The sequence below is a fragment of the Chenopodium album genome, chromosome 25 (genome assembly GCF_948465745.1).
Source record: "Chenopodium album chromosome 25, dcCheAlbu1.1, whole genome shotgun sequence".
Classification (NCBI taxonomy): Eukaryota; Viridiplantae; Streptophyta; class Magnoliopsida; order Caryophyllales; family Amaranthaceae; genus Chenopodium; species Chenopodium album.
The window spans coordinates 6,928,949-6,949,707 of NC_137858.1; the positions used below are offsets into that span (position 1 = coordinate 6,928,949).

Consider the following 20,759-nt stretch of genomic DNA (forward strand, 5'->3'; position numbering starts at 1 on the left):
TGTATTATATACTCAGAAAACTATACAATATGTATTATTTACGTTTAATATGCGTGTTTAATTTGAAAAAAAAAATAATTTGAGGTCAAAAGAAGAAATTGACTATCTTCAAAACTCAAGATTACTGTTCTAACAAAACAATAAATAACGTTTCCTTAAAAAAAAAATAACATAATACTTAAATATGTTTTCTCAAACCAAACATTATCTCGATCGATTTAATTCATTGATAGAAAAAAAAAATAATCTTGATACACTATGCGAAAAAGTGATTTTTTTTTCAAATAAAATACATGCACCAACTATTCAAACATAACGGTATATTACTGATGGATTACCCGTTTGACACATATTTATAATTTTGTTGTTAAAAACTCTAAATAAATCTTATACACCGTCGCTTCCAAATAAACTGTCGCTAGAATTTGTAATAATCTTTTAAATTGTCGGTTTTTTTGTCAAAATTACCAAATCATTGATTTTCTTGGTAGCGTGAATATGAATATAATACTCGTAGCATAAGTAAATACAGTAGTCATATAATCATCAAGGAATATATTTCGCTTGGGTTAATAGCCAATTGAGTTATTATTATATAACTAATTACTAACCAAAATGAATATTCCACTAAAAAAAACTAAATTTTAGGTAAACAATAGTTATAACTTAAATAAAATAAAAAAAATATATATAAAAAAAAAGTCAATTTTCCTACTCGGCAAAGTAAGAGTACAGGAACTAAAACTTTATAATAGCTAAATCAAATGCATACAATTTAGTTTGAGTGCAACATATAGAATTATACAAACAAACACTTTATCAATAATAACTTTTCTTTATTTAATCGTTAACTTGTTGGATGAATATAATAATTGATAGCAACACATCAATTATCATCATACGAGTATATCTTTCTAAACTCCATTGATAATCGAATAAACATTCTAATTTGATTTGCGAAATTTGCAAACCCATGCTTAATAATGGTATTAATGCAAGATCCTTTAGCTAGATCTCATAATTAATTTAATTTAATTCTCATAATTTTCATTTTGAAAGGAAGGAGGGAGAAGTCCCTTTGTTCTGCAAGTCTCTACAGCTCCTTTGTACATGTCCTTCAATTCGTACTTGAACTTGAAATTTAATCCCATTAGCTTTTCAGAAGAAAAATGCACACATTCCATATCTTCATCAAAATCCTTAAATCTGTCCAATAGTTCAAAGAATAAGTTAAAAAATTGAAAAATCATTCAACATATTTTATGAACTAATGTGATTAATATTTGTTGCACGTTTTGATTAATATTGTATCGATTTATAATATAATGACTATACAATTATGACATTATATCGATCATACGGAGTAATTGCTACATACTTGGTGGGTATGTTGTATTCAGGGTACTCCTCCTTCAACATTTTCCCAATATCATAGATGGTAGCATCACAAGCGGAAGCAATGTAACGCCCCTCGGCCTTAGGATGTTCATACAAGTATATATGAGCCATACAAAGGTCATCCAAATGCACAAATTGGCCTTGTTTAATGATTGAATAATGAGCTTCATTTCCTACAAATTATATCAAACCACAATCAATTAATGACACAAAAAATACATGATTAATTATAAAATAATTTAGCAAATTACTTACTTGTAATTGGAGATAATGCAGTAATAAGACTAGGTGGCATTGTTGGAGTTATAAAAGGTCCAACTACCAAAGGTGGAATAATACTGATAAAATCAAGATTATTTTCAGCAGCAAATTTCCATGCAGCTTTTTCTGCTAGTGTTTTTGATACAAAATACATCTGAAATCATACAATAAAACCATATATTAAGGAAATAAATAAATTAATTAAAATATTGAAAATTTTGGAATTAATTACTCTGTATTATTGAAAATAAATACTCTGTTAATTACCCATCCAGTCATCTTCTTAGAGCGGCAAAATTCCATATCACTCCAACAAGTTTCATCATAAACAGGTTTTTGGATTTCTTCTACATTGACAGTTCCTGCAGATGATGTGAACACCAATCTCCGAATTTTCGCCTTAATGCATGATTTCATTATGTCTAACATGCCGTTTATGGTAGGCTTGATCACCTCATTCTGTAACCAAAATAACACCAAAACTATTAGAAACTAAACATATATAGCATGTAACAAACACAATTTTATAAGTGTCTAACTCGAAGTTTCGAGTTAAAAGTTGTGGTTTGATTAAATTAGGATGCTGATTAACCTCAGGATCATTGGAATCAAAGTCCATGGGGGTGGCAACATGAAAAACACCGGTACAACCATTAATGGCTTCGTCGAAGCTTCCTTCTTCATTAAGGTCTGCTTTCCATAGTGTCAAGTGAGTCTTTGCATTTGGCAAGTCCAACAAATGCTGTACTTTTTTCATGTTACCTGCATAATATTCAAGACAACCATTATAATGTTAGTGTATAAATTTACAATCTACAAAAATATTGAGAGTTGCAAAACTAATGTATAATAACTAAGTAGCGTAGTAAATATAGACCAGGGTCTCTAACGGTGGCTCGAACAATGTAGCCATGCTCGAGCAGCCTTTTGATGAGCCATGAGCCAATGAACCCAGCTGCACCAGTAACACAAACAATTTCTCCTTGGACAACCATTTTGAATTTTATAGTACAACTTTATTGTTAGATGTTATATTTTGGCTTTGGAAGTTTAGGCAGTCACATATTTTAATTGTTGCTTTGGTTTATATATAATGTACTAAGTGAGTGCTCATTGTACGAATCATATGCCATGTTATATTATGATCATTTTTATTGCATAGTTTTTTGTAAGATAGTGATTAAGGTTAAAAATAATTTTAGGATTTAATAATGGTAGGTGAAGAATGGAAGATAAGAAGCAAGGTAGGTTGGGGAATCTCGTGATCAAGTAGCTAGATGGATAATTAGGTCAATATTAAACCAACGGTAGAGACATACGCTAAATAAAGCACTATCTTAAATTATTTTAGAGCCCGTTGATACATTACTTTAGTTAGTAAGACGATTGTACAAGGTACTCCGTATATCACTTTTGCAGTTACATACTTTAAATAAGTCATAAGGACAACACAAATTATAAACAGGGGTAGACATATTTGAACATGTAACTTATCACACATAAGTTATCAGTCTTAACCTTATGCCAAAACCTCATCAATAATTGATCCCTGTCAAACCCTCTACTTTTCGTACACAACCTCTCAATCTTGTCGTAATATTTATCAGTAGGCCAAAATCTCTTGTAGGTAGATCCCACTTTTAAGTAACTTATAAGTCCATAACTCCATAAGGTTGTTAAAAATTGTACAAAAGGTAATGAGAAAAGCCCATTTAGGCTGTTATGGGCCAGCATTGTAGCAAGCCGATTGCATTGTTGGCCACGATTTCCTCCTTTGAATTGCACTCTTCATCTTGTTTCTCCTCATTCTACAAAAACCTTTAATATACATGATTACATCTAGGTGCACTAGAGGTAGGTGCGTCGAAAGATTGTTCTTTTTTTACTCGTTAGAACTTTTTAAAAGACATTTTTAAAATGAGCAGAAAAATATAAAATGAGTAGAATATTGGTTCATTTAGGTATATGTATAAAAAATTTCATCATTTCACAACACAAGTACAAGTCAAGGATTACTACTTCTCGCTAATGTGAGTCTCATCACACGAATCACAACAATTCACTCACTTTCATGGATGCATGACATGCACACAACCTTACACCAAATCACCAATATGTGAGATGTAGACTTGTAGAGTCGTCATTTTCCCCTTTTAATGTACATTTTATTAATAAACACTTAATTAAATTACTTGAATACGTGATAAAAATCACACTACATAAAGTTATCTGCCAAGAAATAAATAAGCAATTGAAATGATAATATGATCAAGTAGATATCAGTTAGTTTATCGGCATTTTGTAGTTTAGTTAAACAATAATCTGATTTCATATTTATGATGTGTGATTATACCAGTTTTGCTTGCTATGTGACTCATCAATCTAGACTAATTCACAAGAGATCCCCCTATTTTGGGTGAGAAAGTCAGAAAGATGAAAGTGTCTTGCTTTGAACAGCAAACTACTACTCGTAATCTACTATATGAAATTTCAACAAATTCAACAAAATGCTCTCTAACATGTTACATGAAACAATGAAACATGCTGTATATTGATTAGTATAACTCGGTAATGACGACTTTAATTTTTAAACCAAGTTTATCTTTTTAATTTGTCCCTTTGAAATGTGTTTATATGTTAGGGAGGAAGATTAAATTTTTTTTTTAAAAAAAGGAGAGTTACAAATGAGTTAATGACATATCATTATTAAGTAGTCCTCTAGAATTTTAATCAATTAATTTGATTGTTATTCACAATAAATATCTGAGATCAAATCTTGACAAACTGTGGCAAAACCCTTAACAATCATCCAATGAAGTACAAATATCCATATACGTAATAAATTTGGAACAATTTGGGTCACGTTAAAGAAAAACAAGAACTATACGGACAAAGGGAGTATACGTGACTATATCAAATGCTTAATTATTTGATATCTTCTCAACTTTCACATTATTAACAGATGCCCGTGGTTTAATTGATGATAGAGCACCTTTTTTCAAGAACCAATTAAGCTGATGGCTAAACATTTCAAAAGAAGTATTATTCTAATTACAATAATTAAATTAGTAATAAATTAAGATTAATTAAGACATGAGACTATTATTTAGTCACGATCTTAAAGTACAAGGAACCATCCAACATGGAGGTGTTATCCACTTAGAAAACAGTATATGCTTAATTGAGATTAGCCAGGTAACACAATGACATTAAAAGTCATATTTTAATTATTTAAAGTGTATAATAATAGCTTATACTAAGTTATTAAGGGAGTACTACTATACACGATGATGAACATGTTCACATTGAATAAATTATGTTTATGAGAATTGTCAATTTAGGTGTTGGCCGGTGTATAATCGACGACTTGACATTTTCCTCTCCTTAATCCACTAGACTAATTTTTTAAAAATTTTCAATTATAAAAAAAAAAATGATAGCAAAAATACGTAACTCTATCGGACTATATATAACCCTAGGTTTTAAAAAGAAACTTCATCAGCTGACATAATAATATTACAAGTATTATATATCTTCTTGATCATTAAAAAGTATCAAATTTGTAAGTTGATATAATTTGAAGTTATGTCTGATAGCGAGGAGAAAAAGCACCACCACTTCTTCCACCGCCACAAGGAGGAGGCAGACGAGGAGCCAAAGGACCCGGAACAGGAGTATAAGCATCACAAGGTCCTTGGACACGTTAGCAAGGCTACCGCTGTTGCTGCTGGTGCTTATGCCTTGGTACGTACATTTTTCTTTACATATTTTTATTCGTATGTACGTATTGCACATTTTGGTTCGATACCATGAATAATGTTAAAAAGGCTTCCATGACCAATACTATATATGCATATGCTATCGTAACAACTTTGATATAAACTTACGTTACTAGGCTGAAAAATTGAGTATATGTGACATGGTGTTAATGTATGTACAGCATGAGAAGCATAAGGCAAAGAAGGATCCAGAGAATGCTGACCGGCACAAGAAAGTAGAGGCGATCGCAGCCACGGTTGCAGTGGGAGCTGGTGGATTTGCATTCCATGAACATCACAAGAAGAAGGAAGCCAAGGAAAAGCTCAAAGAGGAGAGTGGTCATTAAACTAAAATTTAAACCGTGTGTTTGATTTTTGTTCTAATAAATACTCTGTAATTTGCTGTGATAACATGGGAGAAGACTTTATATTCTCACATTTTACTTATTTTGTGTTGTGAATTGATTTTATCATTGTAATTGTAATTTTGCACCAAAGAAATATTAATACGGTACCAAAAAAATTAAAAAATGATTGTCTTATATGCCTATGAAATATTTAAGTTTTACATGACTACCAATCCAATAAGTTTTTATAAGTATAAGTAGGGACACTTTTAAATAAATTCTTATTTATGGTTAGTCATATCATAAATTGAGGTTACACTTTTGGACAAAATACGGTTTAGATGAAGTTGCGTAAATAAATGGCTAAAAATTACTCTTCTAAGCAAATTAAAGTGGTACTACATAACTAGCTGGATACAAGACTTGCAATTTAATTTTAACACGAATTTGTTTAAAACATGCTCAATTGATCATGATGATTCTAAGCCAGTCCAAACCAATACTCAAAAAATCTGATCTAGTCTACACTATTGTAGTGTTCGGGTCAAGTCTTAATATTAATCTTGTATGAATGTATGATCAGTCATGAACTATTTGTGATATTTTAATGGTCGGTGGATGTAGTCCGGTTTTTATTTTGATACAAGTTTTATATCCAACAAGTAAAAGAAAAGTTCTATCATAATTCTTTAATTAGGTTGCACCAAAAGAATAATTCTTTAATTAGGAATAGTCAATTTTTTTTATCTTTTTTTTTTTTTTTTTGAAAGAAAGAGTCAATCTTTTTTTTTTTTTTTTTAATTAACCAAATATATCCAATTAGATTTTCAGCTGGATCCAACTGTTGTAACTTATGGTCTTACTTTTTAAAAAATACTTTTGAAAAAAAGAATTGGATTTCCATAAAAAGACATTTATTGATTGTGAAAAGAAGCTCAAAAACGAAAGAACAAATATTCAAAATCAATTTATGTGCAGTGGCTCTGAGAAGGACATAGTATGACTTAATGTTTTGATAGGAATTCAATAACTTCAAAAGGACAAACTAAATAACTTTATACCTTAGTAATCCAACACGGTCATCCCTCTTACAGTCTTACTAATATTAGGGTGACTAACACACGCAATACACACGCCGTAGCAGATCATGTCTAGGAAGTTCTTTGGATTTAGCCTTATGTCACAGATTTAAATACTGTCAACATTAATGAGTTAAAATATTAAACAACTATTTTTAATGGTGTAAATGTCCGCACTCTCTTACTTCATTTTTAAGAGTTCAAAAAAGCTATCATTAACATATTTTTTTGGTACTACTACGAGAAGTTCCCACCGCCTTTGGCGAGTGGACTAATCTCCCGTGAGAGTTTGCATGGGTACCTCAATGGGCAGCATTCCTCCCAAATGGGATTCTTTAATAAGGACAAATAAGTATATAAATATTTTAGGGCTTACTCAAACTTTTCAAAAGGTAGCTAGGGATTTAAGTTGTTTATTTTTACAAATTGTCCAATTACCTTATCAAATCTTCTATTCAAAAAATGTGTATCATCAAGAGGTATATTGTAATTATATTGACAGAGTATATAAATCCATGGCTTCAATTCACTAAAAAAAAAAATACATGGCATCAACCATAAGCTTAAGTTTTGGGTTAAAATAGTCATCTAACACATACGCAGTACTACCTCCGTTTCTGAAAATTCGACTCATTTACTATTCATGTGGTCAAAATAAAATAACTCTGACCACGTGTTATGATTTATATAATACAAATAAATTAGCATGAGTGATCTTTTTAAATTCCCCTTATTATAAAGTTTTCAAATATCAATTTTTTTTATAATTTTTTCTTATACATAGCCGAAAATATTCATGATCAAAGATGTTCATTAGAGACCCCACAAATGCAAAGTGTGTCGAACTTTTAGAAATGGAGGGAGTATTAAAAATAAAGAAAGTAAATACGGAGTACTTATAATAAATGACCGTGATTTGTCATTGATGACCAAAAAAATTTCAAATTTCAACAACTAATCAATCAAGGTGATGGCTAAGCATGTGAATAATGGAAAGAGTATTATATTCTGTAATTAACCATTTTTGATAATAAAAAAAGCATGAGATAATAAATTAGTCATTCTTAAGGTATAAGGAACACATCAACGTTAAGGAATTTATGAATTATCCACTAATAAACCAATTAAAAAGTCAATGCTTATTGGTTAAGATTAATTGATCAAATAACGCGCCAATTGTAATACAGGGAGTTACATACTAGTATGTTCACATTAATTAAATTATTTGGTTTGCCAATTGTCAATTTTGGTTGTACTGTGGGTGTCTGATTGATGACCAAACATTAATTAACGTAAGATTTTTTCTAGATGATTGTTACAAAAATATCTAGCTCAAGTGGCCTATATATATCCTTAAGTTTCCTAGGAAAAATAATCATCAGTTGATACATAATTTCATTCAATAATAGTACACTCTCAAAAAAAGTTTGTTTGATTTTAATTGTGAGTTGATTAGAAAACAATGGCCGATGGCGAGGAGAAGAAGCACCACCACCTCTTCCACCGTCACAAGGAGGACGAGGAGCCTAAGGATCCCGAACAGGAGTTGAAGCATCACAAAAACCTTGGCCATATTAGCAAGGCTACCGCCCTCGCTGCTGGTGCTTATGCCTTGGTACATTGACTTATATTGTTCCCTTTTTTCGGGTTTTTTTTTTACAATTAATCTTTAGTTAGTTTCAATCACGTGTATGTATGTCGTACATTGGTCATAATTTTTGGGCTTAAGCTAAGCTTTTATTTCATATATCTAAAAAAAATTACTACGTACATGCTATACATATGTTAGGGTGACAACTTTAACGAGTATACTAGCAAAATTGATCATATATATAAGTGACATAACATGTTAATCATCTTATGTATGTACAGCATGAGAAGCATAAGGCAAAGAAGGACCCGGAGAACGCTCACCACCACAAGACAGCCGAGGAGATCGCAGCCACGGTCGCAGTGGGAGCTGGTGGATTTGCGTTCCATGAGCATCACAAGAAGAAGGAAGCCAAGGAAAAGATCAAAGAGGGTCACAGCGGCTATTAATTAATGCTTTGTGTAATAATCTAGTTCTTATAAATAATTTGTTGTAAAGAAAGAGTTGAGGACTTTCTTAAATTGTTATCTCACATCTGTGTAATTTATGTCGTGATTTGATCGATATTGTAATCATTTTCCTTGCCTATTGAACATTCAAGATCTTTATATTCGCATTATATTATAGAAATTAGACTTTTTGTGCATTTGAAAATTGAAAAATATGGCTTATGCTTCCTAAAAAAAAGGGTTACACATACCTAAGATCCTTGATTGATCTAATTCAAACCCGAAAACTTGATCTAGACTACAATAACATGAAATATTCTAGATAAACATTAATTCAAAATATGTATACCTATGATCGCATCATGGATTAAAAATGGTGGGTGAATACAATCATATATTTCTTGATTATTACTAATGAATACAAAAAAATCTATGCTATAATTAGGGTTTTCCAATTTTTCAACACCAAATCCTATGGATGTCTAGATGACTATATCCAATTAGATATTATCTCATCCAACAGCTAATTGTGGTCCATATTTATGTCCAACTCAAAACATCCAAATGGGATTTTGGTAATATGAACTTTATTTTAAAATAAAATAATAAATAAAATTGCTCCACCTATGAAAAGGACATTTTATCAATTAATAATCGTTGGACTAGTAGTTTAGTACGAGTACAATTGTAGAACTTTTAGTTGGAACATTTTTTGTAAGCCTTGTAGATCTATGGCTATTGGCTATCCCTTGGCTCTCCGGCCTTTTGAAAGTTAATATGGACATTGATCCACATGGTGCACCTTAAAATTTGCAATCTTAGTGAGTTTAGAAACTTTTCATGATTAGGCCCAGACCACCAAAATAATACTTCCTCGACCTAGACCATCAAAATAATACACCCTCTGTTTTTTCGTTTTTTTCCCCCCTTTTGAACGGAAAGTAATAATATCATTAAATAATAGTCATACGATATCTATAATTTTTCCTTTTTTTTTATTACAATTTTCATTTTATGTTTGCTAATGGAAATCTTTAATCAACTAAATCTCACGAATTGGTTTTAAAAAAAAATCTCACGAATTCAAAGAGACCGTGCATGGTTTCTAATTTTTTTCCACATTTCTTTTTTCAGTTTTTAAAATTCAAAAGCTAAAAAAAATAAAAAACAAACCCTTAATAATTTATCAACATCATAATCGTACTTCATATTGCGTTTATTTCCGTTGAAATGTATACTTTTCAAATAACACATGTAAGGGTCTGTTCTCTTACGTTGAAATTCAATTCAGTTCAGTTCAGTTCAGTTCAGCTCCTAATTTCCTTCTCTTATAAAATATTCATTTCAGTTCAGTTCAGTTCAGTTCAGTTCAGCTGAGTTCAGTTTAGTTCAGTTCAGCCGAGTTCAGTCAATGAGAACAGGTCCTAAGTATCTTATACGAAGTATTAAGAAAAAATGAGTGAGTTAAACACTGTATAAGGTTAAAAATTACATTTTCTATTGTCATTTGATTTTGAAACGAAATTTATAAGGTGGATTATTTCTCTAGGTGCCGCACAAACCTATATTTATAATCTTCATTTTCTCACTTTGGATATTTGCAACTCCAAATTAAGATGACAAGTAGTGGGAGATATCTAATATCTTAACCTTTAAAATAACAACGCTTATGAAAGGCAATAAAAATCGCAAAAGATGCCACTATGAATTAATGATTTAATGATGTGCATGAGCATGACTACATGAAGCATTTTAGTGAAGTAACGCTACAATTACGGAGTTGTGTATTAGCTTACCCCTTGTCACATACTCACACGTTAACCTCGGAAAGGCAACAACTTGACTCATCTATGTTGTGGCATTGGCTCGTCACGCTAATCATTAAACATGGATCTTCAATTCCTATGGTTAAGCGGATTATAATACATATACAAAGTTACAAACAGAGGATAGATTTTTATTTTTTATATATATCGAGGTATACACTGTACAATGTATTTAGGATTATTTTTTCTCATTTAGATGATTGTTTTAATCATCATGTTAAGAGCAAAATCGAACCATAGGTTAAGATGCATCATGCACTAGGTGTATTTAAAAAATTTCAAGATGCATATAACTTATCTTATTTAGAAAGTATTTTTCGTTATTATATCAATACTTCTAGAGTCCATTTCTAATTATATATGTATATATAAAAAAAAATAATAAAAAAAAAATATTTATATTGTACCACTTAATAAAAAATTTGTTTTTTGTAAGACAATTTTTTTTTTGTTTATTAAGATGATAATCTTGTATTTTATGATAACCTTTTTTTTTTTTTTTTTTGTGGCATAGAAATGAGGAAAAAGTTCAACCAATTTAAGATAATTTATTAATTTATGGTCCAAACTTTTTCTCATGAGTTACAACTTACAACCCTATATATATACACACACGCAAACGCACGTAACATTACCATTTACCACGATTACCATCTAAAACAAATTATATCACCAAGAAAAATAAAAATGAAGGTATGTAGATTAATTTTGCTAGTTTTCTTGCTAAATCTCCAAGAAAACCCAGTAAAAGCAGAGGATGGATTCATAACAACAAAAGGGGTACAATTTTTGTTAAATGGGATCCCATTTTATTCAAATGGATTCAATGCATATTGGTTAATGTATGAGGGTTCTGATCCTTCTCAAAGACACAAAGTTTCAGCTGTTTTTCAACAAGCTTCAAATCATGGCCTCTCTATTGTTAGGACTTGGGCTTTTAGCGACGCCGGTTATCGACCGCTTCAATACTCCCCTGGCTCTTACAATGAACAAATGTTCCAAGTAATTTTTTTTCTTCATTTTGTAATTTTTGTTACAAGAGATTTTTATGTTATTTTTTTGTAAATTGTGATTTTTATTGGGTGTTTAGGGTTTAGATTTTGTGTTGTCTGAAGCAAAGAAGTATGGGATAAAGGTGGTGTTAAGCTTGGTGAACAATTATGATGAATATGGAGGGAAAAAACAGTATGTGGAGTGGGCTAAGAGCAAAGGACAGTCTTTGTCATCTAAGGATGACTTCTTTACTAATCCTGTTGTTAAGGGATTCTACAAAAATCATATTAAGGTAATCATCTCGACTCTCGATTATTTTTTACTTCGTCTATACATTGTTCTATGTCACTTGCCTGCCAAAGTACAGAGTATATTGGAATGTTTAGAAAAAGTTGTCACATTTCCAATGTCATTACTCGTGTTATATAAGTAGTTGGGAGAATAGTAGTTTTAAATCGAGAACCAGGTCAATGTCAGTTAGCTTATTTGGGTAAGGTATGCGAGTATGGTTAATATGGTCAGCAAATTAGCATGTTTAGTTGTATATATAGAGTTGGGACCATAAAATTAATTATGTGATTATAATAAGTAAATTATGATTTGAAAATTACTGTTATGTACAGAGTGTATTAACAAGGGTTAATAGCATTACTGGAGTTGCATACAAAGATGATACAACAATTATGGGTTGGGAGCTTATGAATGAGCCAAGATGTCCTTCTGATCCTTCTGGAAAAGTACTTCAGGTTTGTTCAACTTCTCCTTACTTACTACGACTACTATTAATTACTTCTTGAAAAAAATTGACTTTCTTTTCATTGCTAACTTACATTGTACTAGTAGCATTTATTTTGGTGTTTGATGCAAAGATCTAATCGAATATCTCTTTTTAGAATTTATCTGAACTTATCGACTTTAATAATTTGCCTAAACTTATTACGAGTAGTTTCTTATAATCAACGTGTTTCTGTATTACTAGAAAAAAGATCGAATGTGCACATGTTGTGGTAAAAATAGCCAAATCAAAGAGTATAATGTCATAGTCATATAATCACATGCATAGTTGCAACCAACCAATATTTTTGTTGATAGTATTAAGGCTTTTTAAGTTGAGCACGGAATCTATGATCCTCCAACCGTACAAAGAATAGGGTGACATAATGAAGGTGGTGTTACATAACATTATCAAGTTGTAACATAAAAGAGGGACTACATTGCATTCCTTTTGCCACATTTTATAGTGGGTGCATATATTATGCTAAATTCATGTTGATACTGATGGAGTGATGGCTATTTCTTCTGTTGGGAAGATGTAATTAAATGCTTCAAAATTTTGATCACCTTCTTTTATGAAAAAAAAAAGTTAGTAGACATCGATGATCAATCTCATTTTTTCCCATGGTCATAATAATTATGGTGGTAAAACACCGTGGTGTTATGGTATTCGAAGGTGTTGTGGTGGTATATAGGGTTAGTGTGGAGGGTCGGGAATTAACACGAAAGGAGATTTTACCTTAGTGCCCCGGTATTAACCTACTCATTTAGAGATAGTAATAGTTTAGACCAAGTCAGTTTCAGTTTGGTTCATCTACACTAGGAACCAAATACATTCATGAACAAGAATCAAAAGATGCTCCAATAGTTGTTACGTTCTTGCCTAACCTATATGCCGACCTTATAAACCAAACAAAAACATACAACACACATTATACATAGACAGAGAACAAAATACAAAAAACATAGGTGTTGGTGAAGATAATTCTGAATTTCTGATATTAGCTGTCATTTTTTTAACAGTACTCAGAAATCTGAAGTAGCCTTTTTTCCTGTTTTCAGGATTGGATCAGTGAGATGGCTTCCTATCTAAAATCAATTGATCCAAACCATCTTCTTGAAGTTGGATTAGAGGGCTTCTATGGAGATGACAAGAAGCAATACAATCCAAACAATGGCAAAGAAGGAACAAACTTCATTGCTAATAATCAGGTTCCTGGTGTGGATTTTGCTACTGTCCATTCTTACCCGGATCAATGGTAGGTTTACCGATCTACATAAAAGTCACTCATAACATATCCTGTAAAATGTCGCACTTGTCCTGTATATTACCCGAAACTTGCCATGAACATTACTAAACTGAACTGCAGGCTCAATGGTTCAACTGGTGAAGCACAACTCTCCTTCCACCAGCAGTGGGTGCAACAACATATTCTGGACTCACAAAACATCCTTAAGAAGCCAGTGATGTTTGCGGAGTTTGGTAAGTCATATAAAGTCTCAGGCTACACCACATCTGACAGAAACCAACTCTACAATATCACCTACTCTTCCATCTATTCATCAGCCAGCAGAGGCGGACCTGCAGCTGGTGGGTTATTCTGGCATCTCTTAACTAAGGGAATGGATAATTTCCGAGATGGGTATGAAATAGTGTTCGAAGAAGAATCGTACATTGCAGGAATAATTTCCGAACAGTCACAGAAACTTTCTGGGCTAAGAAAGAGGTATGCTCAGCTCAGAGATGCCGAGAAGAACAAATACTAGAATTAGTGGATGTACACAATTTTAAAACCCTTTACTACAATTTCGGGATTATGTTGGCCTCTTATACCATGATTATCTAAGTTTATATACACATGAGGTAAACTCGTGGTTTATGTTACATGGAAAGGAAAGCCTGCAAAATTTATTTCTTTCCATAAAGTTAACGAAACTAAATCTAAATCACCAAACCATCCCTTATAGTTGCATTCTTCAAAATGATGGTGATGCCTGACCTGATATAGAAGCCTTCGTTTGGTCTATCTGCTTCTTCAACACCCTGCCATAAATCAATGAAAGAGTAATATATAACATGAGTTTATATAATATCTTCGATACATTAAAATCAAATGTGAAACGGTAGAAAGTACTAATTGGACTTACATCTGTGTTTGCAATCACCACATCTTTTCCAATCTTTGCATTCTTGTCAATTATGCAGTTTCTAAACACAGACGATTAGTAGATTAGTCAAAAGAGAGAACCTTCCATTACATATCTTTAATAAGTACTGACACTGAAACTCCGTAAAGCTTCCTCTTCTTCATGTACTCACTCTATACAATATTATGACATACTTCGTATATCCTTAACAATAAGAGGTTGAGAGTTGAGACAGACCGGACAGCGTAAACTATTTCCAACAGAGTGAGTGCAATTGAATCCACTCAATTAGTAGTATTATGTTGTAGACTTGTGGTTGCATATACAAGACTTGAAATTTAGAGGCATTTACACAAAGTGATGTAGATATAATTCAAAATGAGGCCTTGATAGCCACATCCATTTAATAACTATATTTGACGCGGTGAGCACAACACATATACAACAAGATCAAGTTGGAAGAGAAAGGGTGACAGGAGAAAAAATAAAATCGAGTGTTACCTAATTTTGGTGTTCTGCCCAACACCAATAGGAACTTTTCCTTCAGCAAGTAAAGAAGCGATTTCTGATTCAGTTTGGTCGTAATCTGCACCCATCATCATGGTGCTCTAGAAACAAAAACAGGAACTTATTGAATAATTGATATTGTAAACATAGTGACTTGCTCTCTACTTAAGCAACCGTATTCAAGTTTTATAGAAGAAAAAATTATCAACTCACCTTAAACTCAACGCCAGATTCTAATCTTGATCGAATCCCAACAACGGAATGTTGTACACTACACTCCCGTAGAAAACAACCATGGGAGATTATGGAATCAACAATCTATTAAAGAAAAAAAGACGATTAGTATTGCAAAACTAAAGCAAAAAATAAATCAGAAGATAGTGTAGTGGACTGTAGTCTAAAGAAATAATACCTTAGACTTCTCAACTTTGGTAGGAGGCAGAAATCTAGCAGAGGTATAGAAAGGTGTCTTTGGGTCGTAGAATTGAAACTTAGGAGGCTACAAGTAGAAAAAATACTTCAGAAATTAATTTGGTAATGTTTCTAAGAAAATCAGATTGCATAAAAAATTATTTTGCAAATTAGAAATAACAATTCTTAATCAAATGAAAGAAATGTCAACCTGTTCAGTAAGAGCCAAATTGGCATCAAAGAAAGATTTTATTGTTCCAATATCCTCCCAATAATCGTTAAATAAATAAGCCTGCACAACGGAAGCATACTAAAATTAGTATCAAATTAATGAACATATGTTTGAACTCATATAATTGGAGTTCATACAGAAATAAAATATTTTAAGGATCCAAATCCCATTCACCTGAACATTGTACTCGCCAACTGCAGAGGGAATAATTTCGGAACCAAAATCATTGCTTGAAGGGTATTTCCTATTTAGAAGATCCATAAGAACATCCGTTCGAAACACATACACACCCATTGATGCAATATATGGGTTTGACATGGCTTCAAGGTCTGATAGGCCGAGAATACTGGTATCTACTTGCTACCACAAACAAAAAAAAAACAAAACTACCATCATTAATGTAAAGTGCTGAAAACATTTCTTCCTAAAATTTTTTACTTTAGGAATTCTAAAAATAGTTGTCACTATAGTCTATACTTAATTTGATACCATATACGTTTGTAGCTGTATGCTGCATGAACTCTAGTTAAAATAACTTAAAACTACACCTAAAGGATGCATCCATTTGTAACAATAAGTGTTTTCATTTGTGTTTGTATATTTCTTTTATTACTACATATTAATTATCACATGAAGAAATTACGAAAAACTCAAAATTCACAAGTGTCATAATCAATTTGTATTCATCACAACTAATTTTTACCACAAATAGTACTTGATGGTCCATGATTATACAGCTAATACAAAGGCATGTTTTTTAAGTAAAATGAGTTGGTCCAAAACATGGAGTAATAAGTAACATTAATTAATTCTACATAGGAGTAACAAATAACATAATTTAACAATTAGGTAAATAAAGGGTATACCATCGCCTTTAGGTCAGGCCCTTTGGGTTTTTCTGCAAATTGGATAATCCGTCCAGTGCGGTCAATTTTCATCAACCCGAAATCTGATGCACGACTGAAAATAGACCAACTTACAAATTAATACCAAAAAATTGAAATGCCTTATTACACATGATTATGATAAGAATATCATATCTATCATTATTCACCAAAGGTGAACACTTGTACCTGTCATCCATGGGTAAACATGAAACTGTAATATCAGCATTGGTGTCGATGTGTTTCTGTTTAATTTACAAACAAATTACAATATTATACTTGCATAAGAAAAATAGTGCCCAATGATATATGAAATAAAATGAAAATATACCTGCACAAAACTCATGTAATCCATTCGATAAAGATGATCACCGGATAAAATAATTATGTGCTCGATATTCTTGGACTTAGAATCCTACATAAACAATCACATAACTCTGGTTGTTGTAATCAATTTTAACAATACTCTCCAAAAAAAAACGTCCGTATTTAATTACCTCAAATAATCCTAATTGTCTCACTGCATCAGCCGTGCCTTGAAACCATCTCTTTCCTTCTTCTCCGGGTGTTTGAGTGGCAGCAAAAACCTATATTCATTATATTTTCAACAAAGTATTGAATGTAGTTTTCATTGAAAAATTTACTTAACAATCTTAACTAATTCCATCAAATTTCACAAATAACTACTGTCACACCCTTAAATATCAAAATTACATCATACATTTATATTACCTCCACAAAACCATCACCAAAATTCACACCATCCCCAAAATTATACGTCCGAGCAAGATGACGATTAAGCGAGAATGAATTGAACTGGGTAAGGATGAAAATCTTTCGAATGCCACTATTGATGCAATTGCTCATAGGAACATCAATGAGCCTGTAACACCCTCCAATTGGCACCTATATACCATTTCACCAACATAAGTCCACGAATTCAAATATTCACACATTACCATGTTTATTTTGATGAGTGTTTTGAGCATTTATGTAACATTTGACTAGAATATTATAACAAAAGGTCTAATTGAGCAAAGTTTGATACTTTCTACAACATCATACTACTGAATTTTAAACATTTCAATTACGCCCTATAAACATTATAACAAAAGAACAATGCGAAGTTTCAAACTTTCTACAAGATCATACCGCCGGCTTAGCTCTCCTGCCAGTAAGAGGAAAGAGGCGAGTCCCAGCACCTCCACCTAGTATAATTGCAGCTACATCTTTTGGGTCTGCTTTTGGACTCTCCATAAAAGTTGGTTCTAATTTCTGTATCAAATAAAGTTAAACAAAACCATATATATTCAAACAAAAAGACAAACATTTTAAAAACTAAGAATCAACACAGAAAACATACCAATTCTTTAACACTTTGATTAAAATCTGAGGTAAGAACAGAGAAAGCAACACCAGGTTTAATGACCCTTTTACCCCTGCTATCAGTTCTTAAATTCCTGGAAAACAGAGCTTTCAGATCTCTATTCCTTAGATTTTGACTGATTCTTTCTCCGAAAAATCGTTTCATTCCAGCTTCTGATAAATGGGCACTATTAGGGTTCATGACTGCTGCTACACTTGACTCCATGACTTCTCTCTAAAATCTGCATCATTATTAAAAAAGGATCAAAATCATACCAAAAAAAAAAAAAAAAAACACTCTTTTTGTAGTGAATCTAACAAATATTAATTAAATAATAAAGAATTAGCCTGAAAAGGCATAAACAGATCCTACCAACTTTTAAACATTAAAATTAATACCCAAATCACGAATCAATCATTTGGCAATTAAAAAAATACTCAGATCAGAAAAGTAACATGGAATCAAAAATAAAACATACCCAGAAAAAATTGATCCCAAATTATAATGGGAATCAGAATCAAAGCTTAGGAATCACCAAGAACAGAGAGAGAAAATAGGCAGAGGAGATGTAATGTAACAGAGAAAAGCTTGGGAGATTATAAATAAAAATGGAAAATGAAGGAGAAGACGGACAATTTAGCTAAATGAGTGGGAAGTGAGAGGTACTGGAAGAGTGTGATCAATGATAGTTTTTTCTGAATTTGGGTACCGCTTTTACATTCCACATTTTATGTGTTATGAATCTGTGATGTGATGTTATGTGGTTTTTTTTTTTTATTTTAAAATTATTCTTTTTTTGTTTTGGGGGAAAATATTTCAATTTCACCTTCCGTTGTCAAATGAATGCTAAACGGTTGTTACTCTTGTTAGTCTTGTTCGAATTATATGGAAGATATAATGAAACCAAAATAAATAAATTTATTAACTTTTATAATTTTTAATTACGACATTACGTACTTCATAGTATTTTAAACTCTTACCGGGCTTGTTTGGCAACGCTTTTAGTATTCAGTTTTCTGTAATTTTAAAAACTAAAAACCAAAAACAGGAAACAAGAAACAAGAAAAAGGTGTTTTCACTTTTCTTTTAAAAACTATAAATAAATAAATAAATAAATAATATATATATATATATATATAAAATAAAAAAAAATAAAAAACTCTTACAGGGCTTGTTTGGCATCGTTTTTGGTTTTCAGTTTCCTGTTATTTTAAAAACTAAAAACCAAAAACATGAAAGGTGTTTTCACTTTTCTGTTGTCAGTTTTCAAAATTATCATGATTTTAATAAGTTTTGATTCATTATGGGTGACATATATAATAAACTTTTAAAAACAAAAAATAAAAAAACATGAAAACACATGTTATTTATCGATTGTCAAACTTGTACATTTTAATATATAAAGTCAATACTCCGATCATAGAAAATAACACGTGTTTATGAGCCGATGAGTGCCAAAGAGTGTAGAATTTATGTACAAAAAATTATAGCATATTTGTATAAATTACTAGTTTAGCTATATTTAAACATTAAACTTAACTAAGACACTTTCTTTGTTTAGACATCTTAAAACTTTAGGTTACTTTCTAAAACTAGAAAATTAAATTTATGGTCATAGGATAGTGAATTATAATCTATCCCATATGTAATTTGTAAACATAATCTCACAATCTTCGTCATTTATAGATACCTTCTTTTTCTTTCATTTCCATTGTTGTAATGCAATTTATGACAAATCGTCTCTATTAATTGTTGCTAAATGAGATATGATAAGGGAAAAAAAAAAAAAAAAAAAAAAAAAAAAGAGGTTGTTTCAAACAAAATACCTTTTGCAACATGACTCACCGCTTGATTAGATAATGCACTCAAACATTACATGTCAAGTGAATACGTTTAGTTCATGTAAACTTGTATTAGGCTCAGATAATGCACGTCTCTTTGTACGAATTTTCAAAAAAAGGGTATTATCAAATACTACCTCCGTCCCCTTTTGATAGTCCCTTATGGACATTTTTCACGGGAATTAATAAACATAAATAAGAATAGTAAAATTACATTGAAAAAGTAAATTGACATTGGGTATGCAAAAAAGTAGAGAGAAAAAGTAATAAAAGTACATGGGAAAACAAAATATACATGGGAAATTTGGATTTGCACAAGTATTGTTGCAAATTGGAGGAAATTTTGGTAAAAAATTAATATTAATGGTTATTGAAAAAAGCAAATGGGGTGAACATTTTGGGACTAAAATTTGCCCATAAGGGACTATCAAAAGGGGACGGAGGGAGTATAAGTGTATTTGACATGAATATTTTTCAAAAGAGGTTGTTGAACTTTGTTTTAGCAAGACCAAAACACATGTTAACTCTCACTATTATATTGTTAGCTTGTTACAATCATCAATTATGGCTAGTATCTTTCAAACAACTATCCATCTACTATTCTACTTGAATGTGTGATGCATTCATTGTATGGAATATTGTCATATTCCCATCATTGTTCTCTGATTGTATGATAAACTCCCTACTTCTGAGGTTATATACAACATGCAAAGTAAATTACTTACTTCGAAGTGCATCACAAAGAAGGATGATAATTTGTACTCTAATCATGAAAAGAGTAAATGTCAAAAAAGACAACAAAGAATGCATATACTCGTAATAAATTTTGATTTGTGACTCATATTATCATTTCTATAGAGGTATGGATCCATTATTTGACTTGGTAGCAACCTA

General features: G+C 31.4%; 5 protein-coding genes across 5 annotated transcripts; 3 read left to right on the forward strand and 2 right to left on the reverse strand.

Moving 5' to 3' along the window:
* Positions 1 to 1,031: 1,031 nt before the first annotated feature.
* LOC145615572 (dihydroflavonol 4-reductase-like) lies at positions 1,032 to 2,654 on the reverse strand. The gene is made up of 6 exons (XM_081670646.1): positions 2,537 to 2,654; positions 2,252 to 2,421; positions 1,927 to 2,118; positions 1,654 to 1,813; positions 1,379 to 1,571; positions 1,032 to 1,206 (listed from the first exon to the last, which is right to left on the reverse strand). Exons 1-6 carry the CDS (start codon positions 2,652 to 2,654, stop codon positions 1,032 to 1,034), a joined length of 1,008 nt encoding a protein of 335 aa, XP_081526772.1.
* Positions 2,655 to 5,162: 2,508 nt separating this feature from the next.
* Positions 5,163 to 5,901, forward strand: LOC145615202 (uncharacterized). Its single transcript, XM_081670273.1, has 2 exons — positions 5,163 to 5,403; positions 5,600 to 5,901. Exons 1-2 carry the CDS (start codon positions 5,245 to 5,247, stop codon positions 5,762 to 5,764), a joined length of 324 nt encoding a protein of 107 aa, XP_081526399.1. The 5' UTR covers positions 5,163 to 5,244; the 3' UTR covers positions 5,765 to 5,901.
* A 2,328-nt stretch (positions 5,902 to 8,229) lies between these two features.
* Positions 8,230 to 9,053, forward strand: LOC145614756 (abscisic stress-ripening protein 3-like). Its single transcript, XM_081669822.1, has 2 exons — positions 8,230 to 8,458; positions 8,716 to 9,053. Exons 1-2 carry the CDS (start codon positions 8,306 to 8,308, stop codon positions 8,881 to 8,883), a joined length of 321 nt encoding a protein of 106 aa, XP_081525948.1. The 5' UTR covers positions 8,230 to 8,305; the 3' UTR covers positions 8,884 to 9,053.
* A 2,285-nt stretch (positions 9,054 to 11,338) lies between these two features.
* Positions 11,339 to 14,363, forward strand: LOC145614835 (mannan endo-1,4-beta-mannosidase 7-like). The gene is made up of 5 exons (XM_081669897.1): positions 11,339 to 11,711; positions 11,800 to 11,994; positions 12,326 to 12,448; positions 13,539 to 13,735; positions 13,847 to 14,363. Exons 1-5 carry the CDS (start codon positions 11,397 to 11,399, stop codon positions 14,241 to 14,243), a joined length of 1,227 nt encoding a protein of 408 aa, XP_081526023.1. The 5' UTR covers positions 11,339 to 11,396; the 3' UTR covers positions 14,244 to 14,363.
* On the reverse strand, positions 14,305 to 18,768 carry LOC145614834 (glucose-1-phosphate adenylyltransferase large subunit, chloroplastic/amyloplastic-like). Its single transcript, XM_081669896.1, has 15 exons — positions 18,503 to 18,768; positions 18,022 to 18,265; positions 17,811 to 17,933; positions 17,391 to 17,564; positions 17,156 to 17,245; positions 16,990 to 17,073; positions 16,848 to 16,903; positions 16,641 to 16,734; positions 15,949 to 16,134; positions 15,754 to 15,834; positions 15,544 to 15,630; positions 15,345 to 15,449; positions 15,126 to 15,232; positions 14,625 to 14,685; positions 14,305 to 14,520 (listed from the first exon to the last, which is right to left on the reverse strand). The coding sequence occupies exons 2-15, from the start codon at positions 18,247 to 18,249 to the stop codon at positions 14,419 to 14,421; spliced, it is 1,578 nt and encodes a 525-aa protein (XP_081526022.1). The 5' UTR covers positions 18,250 to 18,265; positions 18,503 to 18,768; the 3' UTR covers positions 14,305 to 14,418.
* Between the last annotated feature and the right edge of the window lie 1,991 nt (positions 18,769 to 20,759).